At 36.4% G+C, this 10,574-nt stretch overlaps 1 protein-coding gene across 1 annotated transcript; it reads left to right on the top strand.

Moving 5' to 3' along the window:
• Positions 1-6,449: 6,449 nt before the first annotated feature.
• LOC141583070 (heat shock transcription factor, Y-linked-like) lies at positions 6,450-8,120 on the top strand. The gene is made up of 2 exons (XM_074392468.1): positions 6,450-6,962; positions 7,446-8,120. Exons 1-2 carry the CDS (start codon positions 6,450-6,452, stop codon positions 8,118-8,120), a joined length of 1,188 nt encoding a protein of 395 aa, XP_074248569.1.
• The last annotated feature ends 2,454 nt before the right edge of the window (positions 8,121-10,574 follow it).

Raw genomic sequence — 10,574 nt, 5'->3', positions numbered from 1 at the left:
GGTGAAAATATATGAAGACTGATACAGGCCAAGCTCAATTTCTCTATGCTCGAAGTAGCCTATTGTCAGCATTAAGGTGATCCATAACAACAACAAATAATTTTATGGTAGATAAAGGGACTGAGCATTAGGTGGTAACAAAAATGGTAGGGCCACAGTTCAAATCTTATGCTACTATCATTGAGGCTATGGGAATATCAAACTGAAAGACCATTTTTGCCAATCAAAAAGATGTGTCATTGGAAGATGTGAGGTGCAGCACAAAATGTTATATCTTCCCAGCTGCCTTGTTCCTCTATGGAGGAGTTACCTGCTTCAAAAACTACAAGTATAAACTTCTTTTAAGCCTGAAGGAAGAATAACTTTAGATTTTAAGCAACCAAAGGCTATGGTATTAGTACTCACCTTTCCACAGGCTGATAACTGGTGATTATCTGCTAGAGATGTGGAGGGTCCTGGAAAGCAAACTTGGAGGCCAATGAAGAAAATCACACTGTCAGAATTAATTAGTAAATTTCCAGAGCTATGGGCTGAAGATAACCCACCCAAGCTAGCCATAAAGCATGCTCAGCAGGTGGGAGGACTAAAAGTGGGAGCCAGTAGCCCACACCACTGGAGGCAGTTTTAGGCTTAGAAAAGCATTTAGAACACTTAGAAAAGCAAGACATTTTTGTGCCATGCTGGTCATTCTGGAACACTCCACTCTTATCAATCAATCAGTTACTGCCTAGTAATAAATTGTACCACAGCTGTAACGATTATAGGCCAGTGCAGAACCCACAAGCTGTAAACCAAGCAACAGTAACTTGCTTTCTGTTACTTTTCCAAACCCATACATCTTGCTTCCCCTAATTTCCTCCAAAGCAGTATGGTTCACTGTTTTAGACTCAAAGAATGCTTTCTCCTGCCTTTGTCTCATGCCAGTCAGTTGGCATATCTTTGTGCTTCAAAGGGGAAATCCCCAGCATAGTTGGATCTGGCTCACCAAAGTGTTCAACAACTCCTTCATGATTTTTAGTGAGGTCCTACCATCAGACCTTAATGCTTACACCCCACCAAATAAAGACTGAGCCTTTCTCCAGTATGTGAATTACTTTTTCCCAGCAGCACCCACTATAGAAGATTGCCATTAAAAAACTGCCTCCACTTTCTGTGGAAGATAGAGTAAAAGCTATGTAGAGAAAAGGCCAGATTTGCTGCACAGTATTCACATACGTGGAGTTTGTCAAAAGCCACTGATGGCACATGTTAAGTAGTGTATACAAGGATCTAACCACAACCTCACAGCAACAAGTCAGAGAGTTCTTAGGGACAGCAGTGTTCTGACATAGAATTCCAAATTTCCTGCTAATGGCAAAACTATTATATGAAGCCCCAAAGGGGTCAAGGAGAAAAGACCCCTTCATCTGAGGCCCTTAACAGAAAGCAGTTAATGTGATAAACAAATTTCTAGTTGAGGCACCTGCTTTAGGACAGCCAGACACAACTGTTTTCTTCTGTATCTTCATGAGTGGGGGAAAATGGCCATTAGATTTTTAACCCAATGTTGGGATAATGGCATTACTCAATATCCTACCTATCCAAGTAGCTGAACTCAGTGGCTCCAAAAAGGCCACCCTGGTTCAAGGGTCTTGCCACTACAGCCATGCCCATGCTGAAAGCTAATAAATGAAATCTGGGGCAGCAGGTCACTGTAAGGGTATCATGCTATGATTTAACACAAATGGATTAAGTAGGTCACCACTAGCTGTCAAATTCTAGAATAACTTGATACCAGGGACTTTTGTGTAAAAAAATTGTACATCAACTTAGAAATTGTAAACACTCCCAAATCTACTACGGTGCTCCCTTTGGAGCAAGAATCTCACTTACGTAACTGTATAGACACAGTCTATAAAGTATTCTCAGGTCGACAAGACCTTACAGATTAGCCCCTCCAAAATCCAGATGTTAAGTACTTCACTGCTGGTAGCAGCTTTGTAACAGAAAGAGTCAAACGGGAAGGATATGCAGTTGTAACTAGATTCAGTGATAGTGGCTCAAAGCTTGCCAATACATCCATTGCTGTTAGCAAAAGGTAAAGGAACCATGATACATACTAACTCAAAATATGCCTTTGCTATGCTACATGTACATGGGAGCAGACACAAGAAAAAAAGGACTCCTAACTGCCCAAGGAACAAGTGTAAAGTACACAGAAGAAATTCTACAACGTTTTGATGCGGTATAAAAGCCTAAGAAAATAGCTGTTAAACATTGTCAAGGCCATCAAAAAGGTGGAACCCTACCTGGAAATCAGTTGCAGCAGCTAAGTGTGCAGTGATAAATACCACACTTCCCAGCACAATAGCTAGAAAAGCAGTTTGTGTTATGTCTCTCCTCCCAGAGCACTTGCTTAAATAGAAGTCAAGTGAGTTTCCAAATAAGAGGACCTGGTTTACTCAGGACAATGAAGTGCATAAAAAAAAAAAAAAAAAAAAAATGCCAGATGTTCTTACATGGAAAATTAGCAATTTCTGAAGTTATAGCCCCCAGGTCTGTAAAACCTTTCTCCAAGCAACCCATATAGAAAAAACAGCACTACTAATACTACTGGGGTGCCAATTCTATATGCCATGGCTCATTGTCGTCTCTTGATCCATTTGTAAACAATGCTTAATCTGTCCTGTAACTCTCAATGAAGCAAATCCCACATTGGGCTAATAATACAATAAGCTGGTGTAATTATAATAAATGTATAAATAGACAACTGAAAAAACAGACTGTCCTCTAGAAAGAATAATTAATTATTATGGCTGAGCTATTTGGGTGCAAATTGGGTTGTGGAGATATAGTCCTTTAATCGATACAATAAAGGGCATCATCAGGCTGCAGAAGTTTCTAAAAGTCACAACCACTGAAGCTTCCAGTGTTTCTGATTTGCTAGTGGTACAAGTCACAAAGATGAGAAATGCCATTTTCCAAAAGAGACTAACATTGGATTATCTTTTAGCTCCAAAAAGAGGAGTATGTGGACATTTTAGCTTATCAAATGGCCATCTGGACATTAATAATAATGGACAAAAAGTCATGGAAATTACCACCAGTATTCGAAAACTAGCTCATGTCCCAGTACAAACTTGGAAAGAGTAGTCAGTATACTCACTCTTTGAAGGATGGTTTGTATATTTGGGAGGGGAAGGGTAAAACACTCAGGAGGCAGTAGTAATTATATTGAAAGGGTGTTTAATACTATCTTGCCTCTTGCCTCTCTTAATTGGTGATATTCAATCAACTACAGAAGCAATAACCACCAGTCAATTGATGACATTAAGTATCAGCCTGTGCCCCAAGAGGATGTAGCACTGCCTCAAAATAATAGGACTAATAACAGGACTAAAACAACAGGGCTAACTATGGGTTTATGCAACATAATCATCTAATGGAACTTAATCATTGTCAAATGATGAGATAAAATAAACTTAAACTAAGCAAATAATATGCTAGTAGCTCAGAAATCTATATTAATACCATATTTCCTAAGCAGGAAGCTTAGCAGCAATAATAATTAATAATAATAAGATAAGGATAATAATAATAATGGTATCTTACAGGTGAATAACAGCCATTACTGGAACCTCAGCACTCTGCATATCAGCTTGTGAGAACCTTCCAAATTCTAAGCTGTCACCCTGGCTGGTCCCAGGTAGGTGACTGGTTAGACAAAAGCGGGTGAGATTCCACAGAAGAGGGACAACTCTTAAGACAGACACAGTCACAAAGAGTTCATCAGGTACTAAAAGTTTAATTTTTGCCTCTCGTGTCAGGATAGAAACTCTCAACCTAGTGCTAAAGGAATCAACTCGGTGCTATAGGCTTACCATAAGCTCACACACCACCCTGCTGTCCATAAAAAGCACAAAGCCATTCCCAGGTGGTTTCTCTTAAAATGTTATGCAACATAGCTAAGCTATCCACCCTGAGGTCCAGCTTCAAAAACCAAACAGGCATAAAAGAGATCTACTAAATAAGCTTGTAAGCTCATAGAAGCACCAAGTAACCTTTACCAAATATTAAGTTCTAAGTGATAGTAAATGTTTAAAGCAATGGTGTTGCTTCCTATTAATGGATTAATAAAGAGCCACATATTAAATGTGAAATTTAATAGTAACAACAGTAGTCTGTATTTGCTGCATAATAAAATATAGTTCACTGTGTTGTGTTCGATATAATACCTCACCCCAGTCTCTGTTTGAAATTAACTAACTCCTTAAAAAACCTACCTTATCTCTCCTCCCCACATTCTCAGCAAAGTTCCCAGGCATGTCTTCTTCTCTTGATGACCAGACACAAGGTCACAGGGCAAGATAACATCCAGAAAATGCTCCCTGTGTTTCTCAAAATGCTTGTTTTAAAAATGTGGATTACAGACATCAGCCACTAGGCTGGCCGATTCTTTCTATGGTTTTTCCTCAGATACACTCAGCTTTCTCCTTGGAAAAATAGAATCAAAACCAAAATCTACGCCCAACATGTGCATTCTCTTCAAAAAGATAGGAGAAAATGAAAACAAATTTGTTGTGAAATTATATATACACATTTAACAAGAACATAATGTGTATCAAAGGCTACCAGAAAAGAGGTCAGACGTCTTACTCTTTTACAGAAGATAGTGGATTAAGGCCATTTTACATTCATGTTTCTTACATAAAATTGCTTATTTTCTTGCCTCGTTATGACTAAATGTAGGCTTGAAGTTTGGAGACAGGTAACAGCTTTGTCTCCCACTGAAAACATCAAGGCATTTTTCCTCTCTACACTGTCACTTGTCTTAGCTTCCCAAAATGCTCAGCCACCATTTGACGCAGATTGTCCAACATCTAATGTGGTTTCTTTTTCTGATTCTACCATTAACTCCTTTTTTTTTTTTTTTTCCCCCACACTCTTGTTCCACCTTTTGGTGCTGTCAGTAATCATTCCTCCCCTCCCATCACAGAAGAAGCCTGTACTTCAGGCAGTGCAATATAAACATTTTCCTGAAAAGCAAAAAATTAAAAAAATATTTTAATTGTCCATTTTTCAAAACAAAAAGATTGTAAAAATTGATGAACCACCTCTGGTAGAAACACCTGTTTTATCTTGAGAAGGAGTTTACTGATGTGGACATTTTTATTACATTGTGTTATATATAAAAAATTCTGAAATAAAACTATACAAAATTACCCATGAAACCTAAACTACATTAAACCAAGACAAACTTCTGACAATAACATCTCTTTCAATTATGAGAGAACTGCCTTCTATGGTGTGAGAAACATAAAAATTATCGTTTCTTTCCTCCGCACATATTCAAAACTTGCCAATGCAAATACTTAAAATTTTAATATACCACTTTTAAACCATGAACATACAGAAATTATTTATACCATGAATGTATAAAAATTCAATAAATATTTTATTTAACGTTAAGATTACATTACAAATTCAATTCCTGTTTTGTTAGACAGTTATGTTACATCACACAGATGATTTCTGAAAAAATAATTTTTAATTGACATTAGGTCATTTGAGCAAAATAAAAAAAAATAATTAAAAATTCTGCTTGGATACACATAAAAATTTATTTAACTTAAAAAACTTGCCTTTTGCTTTTTTTTTTTTTTTTTTTTTTTTTTTTTTTTTTTTTTTAATCTTCCATTCTTTGGTATCTGCTTCCAAGATCACCTGCTTTAAAATATTGTATATCATTAACATTTGTCAGATATTTATAAACATAGCAAACAAAATCAATATTAATTTTAAAAATATACATAAATGTTTTGAATGGATATGCTTGTAACTTACTTTTTATTCTGAAATCTAATCAGATATTTTAGTTACATCTGTTTTCATCTTAACATTTGAAAGTTAGTTTTGAATCATATAAAGTTACTAGAGTGTACAATTCAACGGAATTTAATATGTTTATGTTGTTGTACAATAATCTTTTCTCTTTTGTTCCTAAATATTTCTATCCATCAACAGAAATCCCTGTATCTCCTAAAGAACTACTTCTATTTCCCAGCCCCTGACAACTAGAAAAATACCGATAATATCTATGGGCATTTCTTTTTACCGTGTAGTGCATCAGTTTTCAATTCAGTATGCCAAACTGACAGAGCTTTAATAATCTTTATTTATCTCTACTGCCCAGTTACCAGACCCTGTGTCCCCTGGAACAAATCTAGTCAGAGTGTGTGTGTCAGTGAGAAAATTGCATGTGTTTCAGGTACTGAGGACATTATTTATTTAATTTCATGTGTGTTGCTAGGAGACCAAAGGCCCCTTGTGATGTCATAGCTACTCCAATTGAGAACCATTGCAGTGGTCTAGATTACTTTACCTGCTTAGGCCTACTGCAGCAGGTTTTCAAACCGCAGTGTTGAAAGCCATGCAGGCTGGAGGATTAGGTGAGAAAATATTTATTTGAGATGGCAGATATTTCTTCAGAAACTCAAGATGTTTCTCCTAAAGTTAAATTGACTGGTTCAGAAGCTTCCACTAGGTTTCTGTTGGGTGAAGACATATTCTCTGAAGACTCCGACTTAAGGTCAATAATTGAAGAAAATGCTTTTCAGGTTTTGTCACAAGGATCCTTGATAAAAAGTCCAGGTTACACAGTTTGTGTCTCTGAGCTAGATAAGGGTAATGATTTTACTTCTCAGACTTTTCCCAGAAAACTTTGGAAAATAGTTGAAAGTGACCAGTTCAAGTCCATTTCATGGGATGAGGATGGAACTTGCATAGTGATTCATGAAGAACTTTTCAAGAAAGAAATTCTGGAAAGAAAAGATCCTTACAGAATATTTAAAGCTGAGAGTATAAAAAGCTTAGTTCGACAGCTCAACCTTTATGGATTCAGTAAAATTCGACGGAATTTTCAAAGATCTGCTTTTCTAGCAGATTTTCTGGAAGAAGAAAAAGAAGTCCCCATTGTAAGCAAGGTATTTAAAACATTTCAGTGGTCTCTTTATGTAGAGTATATAGGTAATTTTATTTTGTACATCAGTAAATATGTTGATACATGCAGTAAGTTTAGATTTTGTAAATTATATAAACATCAAAGTAAAAATTGTTTAAGATTTTACAATCACTGAGGGCAGCTTCTGCATTAAGCTTTCCAGGTTTCAAGAAATTTTGTAACAACTCTGAATTTTACCAATAAATTCCAGAGAAATTTACCAAAGCCAATAATGAAATGTAACTATTATTATGTAACATGATTTTTCTCAAGGGCTTGACAATTTGAGTGCACTTTCTCCCCAAAAGTCACGTTTCTGGAAAGAATAAACAATGTTCCTGCATCATTTGATGACATTAACTTTGTGTGATAAGACAGAAATCTGAGTTTTTTTGTGTTATATGTGCTATTGCCACTTTTCTCTTGGTTTAAAATGACACTGAATTACTTTCTCTTTTGCTTTTAGTTAAAAGTCTATTGTAATCCAAATTTCAAACGTGGCTATCCTCAACTTTTAGTAAAAATGAAAAGAAGAATTGGGATTAGAAATGCTTCTCTTGTGTCTACTTTATTCACTGAAGGTTTCAATAAGAAGCACTTTAGAGCAGGGGTTGACACAGATAATCATAATTCTGGATTAATTGCTGAAACTAGTGGAGAAGGATCATTTTCAACCTCTACAAATTTAAATATGCCTCTGATAAGAAAACCTTCCATCAGCCAAAGAATTGCCAGTTTGCCTGACACAACCAGAAGTGGCTTTCCTCCTACTCCATCTTCAACTTCATTTGGACCAACAGAATGCATTGCAACAAATCAAAATGCTATTTTAAATCAGTTGGCCAGTATTCATATGCAATCTCATAGCACCTACATACAAGCAAATGACCACACTTTTAATTGCATTACAACCACACCTTCTCAATACCAAATCATATCTTCCTCACAAAATAGTCTTTTGGAGTTGATAGTGAAACCATCAACTTTTCCAAGCAGATATCCTGAGGTGTCAATAAATGAGACTCCTTATCCTAACCTGCTACCAGCAGGCAACCTGTGGTTGCTAGGGCCCATGATAGCTGATATATCTGCTGACTCTGCTTTCAAGCCAGCTTTTCACCTATCTTCATTGGGAAAATAAAACCCTAATTACAGCTGATACTAGAGTGACACTAAAAGAGTACCATATAATGCACAACCATAGAGACTAACATTTTCCTTGAAAAAAAATGCAAAAATTCTGCAATTATCTTGTTGAACAATAAAATTACATGTTTACCCTTATGGTTGCTTTTTATTTATTTCTAAACATATGGTTAAGAGTGAAATCGTGTTGCATTTTATTTAATTTAAAACATATATTGAACGGATATACATATTTGTATGGCTAATATATATAAGATATATACATATACAGTATAGTATATTTTATATGTGTGGTGTGGTGTGTGTGTGTGTGTGTGTGTGTGTGTGTGTGTGTGTGTGTGTGTGCTTTTCATTATTTGGCAATAACTTTGCCATATTCCTTGGTAAGGTCGTTCAGTTATCTACAGAGAAAGAAATAATAGTCTTTTAGGCAATTTTCTGCTGCAATAGCCCAATGTTACTGACAGAGTTATTTGGAAAAAGACTTATTCTGCTCATGTTTCTGAAGGCTGGAATTTCCAAAGGGCTGCATCTGGTGAGGCTTTTCCTTTGATCCAAAGTCCACTCACAAAATAATAACTAACTTGCTCTCCAGATAAAGTCAACAATGCCGTTGTCAAGGTGTATCCTCATGACTAATTACCTCTCAAAGGTCCTACCTCCCATGGCTATCACAATGACCAGGGACTGTCTATGAAAAATTTGGAGAGGGCATTCAAAACCACAGCAACAGGTAAGGGAAAATGAATAAAATGGAAATAGTAAAATGTAATAAGTGACTTCTCAATTAGTCTGGCCTTAAAAAATTTTGGGACTAAATTGGGATTGCAGAGGACCAGATGCTCAAATATGCAGACACATACACACACAGAGACTCCCCACGCCCCCCGCCACACACACGATTTAGAAATGGGTTATAAAATGCATTATATAGTTTCCTATTTATCAATTGCTTTCCCCCATTATCTTAAGCTTCGATTGTAGTAGACAGACTTTTTTCATTACAGTTTATATGCAGTGAGTTCAGTAACTATAATCAAATTTATTTGTGTCATCACTTGATTTACAAAGTTCATGTTATATTATGCACGTGAGTGGCAACATTGTCAGAATATGCTGAAATTTTACAGTTAGCATTAGCCATAATCATTTTAAAAATATTTTTTATCAAAACATTCCGACAGATTTGTGTCTTTAATTTTCTTCTGCAGGAGTCTCTTTCATGTTTTCTAATGCACAATTTTTTTTTTCTTCTTTCTCTTTTTATTTCCCTTTTCCTCCCTTTTTCTCTTCCTCTTCCTCTTTCTTTTCCACTTTCTTATATCCTTTTTCTTTTCCTTCATCCTCTTTCTCTTTATTCTTTCTTTTTTTCTTCTTCTTTCTTTCTCCTCCCCCTCCTCCTCCTCCTCCTCCTCCTTCTTCTTCTTCTTCTTCCTCTTCTCCTCCTCCTCCTCCTTCTTTTTCCTCTTCTTCTTCTTCTTCTTCTTCTTCTTCTTCTTCTTCTTCTTCTTCTTCTTCTTCTTCTTCTTCTTCTTCTTCCTCTTTCTCTTCCTCTTCCTCTTCCTCCTCTGCCTCTGCCTCTGCCTCTGCCTCTGCCTCTGCCTCTGCCTCTTCCTCTTCCTCTTCCTCTTCCTCTTCCTCTTCCTCTTCCTCTTCTTCTTCTTCTTCTTCTTCTTCTTCTTCTTCTTCTTCTTCTTCTTCTTCTTCTTCTTCTTCTTCTTCTTCCTCTTCGTCTTATTCTTATTCTTATTCTTTCTTCTTCTTCTTCTCCTTCTCCCTCTCCTTCTCCTCCTCCTCCTCCTTCTTCTTTTTCTTTCTTATTCTTATACTTATGCTTCTTCTTCCTCTTTTTCTTTTTCTTTTTCCTTTTTCCTTTTTTTTTTTTTTTGCCTAAGGCAGAATCTGGCTGGGTTGCTCAGGCCAGAATGCAGTGGCACAATCTCAGCTCAATGTAAACTCAACCACTGGCTTAAAGCAATTTTTGTCTGTCAGTCTCCTAAATATATGGAACTAGATGTGTAACAACCATTGGATAAATTTTAATATTGGCAAGGCTGGTCTTGAACCCTTGGACTCAGGTGATTCACCTGCCTTGACCTTTAAAAGTGCTGAGACTACAGGTTTGAGCCACTATACCTGCCCTCTAATGCACATTTTCATAACATTGGTTTCATGCTGAAAGTCAATTTGTAATTGTTTTTGTTGGTATTTAGTATGTTCATGTTTTTCTGTTTCAGCATGGTTTATGTGGACCCACATTCAGACAACTTTACTTTCAGCCATGAACACTCCCATCCTGTAACTATGGCCACCTTTCTCTCCTGGAGATAAAAGTCTCTCTCCCTGTTTGCCTGCTTAAGACTTCTAATGCAGAAACATTATTTTTCCAGGAAGTATTTATCTATCACATTAGTTTTCTTGTCTGCCTGTCTTAAAAATTCAGCACTGA

The sequence above is a fragment of the Saimiri boliviensis genome, chromosome Y (assembly GCF_048565385.1).
Source record: "Saimiri boliviensis isolate mSaiBol1 chromosome Y, mSaiBol1.pri, whole genome shotgun sequence".
NCBI lineage: Eukaryota > Metazoa > Chordata > Mammalia > Primates > Cebidae > Saimiri > Saimiri boliviensis.
This window is presented reverse-complemented; position numbering and strand designations above follow the sequence as displayed.

What these genes read in the sequence shown, in the direction of transcription:
- LOC141583070 (XM_074392468.1), top strand. Translation starts at nt 6,450, where the DNA reads ATGGCAGATATTTCTTCAGAAACTCAAGATGTTTCTCCTAAAGTTAAA. An exon ending in AAGTCCCCATTGTAAGCAAG is followed by an intron (nt 6,963 to 7,445) that starts GTATTTAAAACA and finishes TTTTGCTTTTAG; the next exon opens with TTAAAAGTCTATTGTAATCC.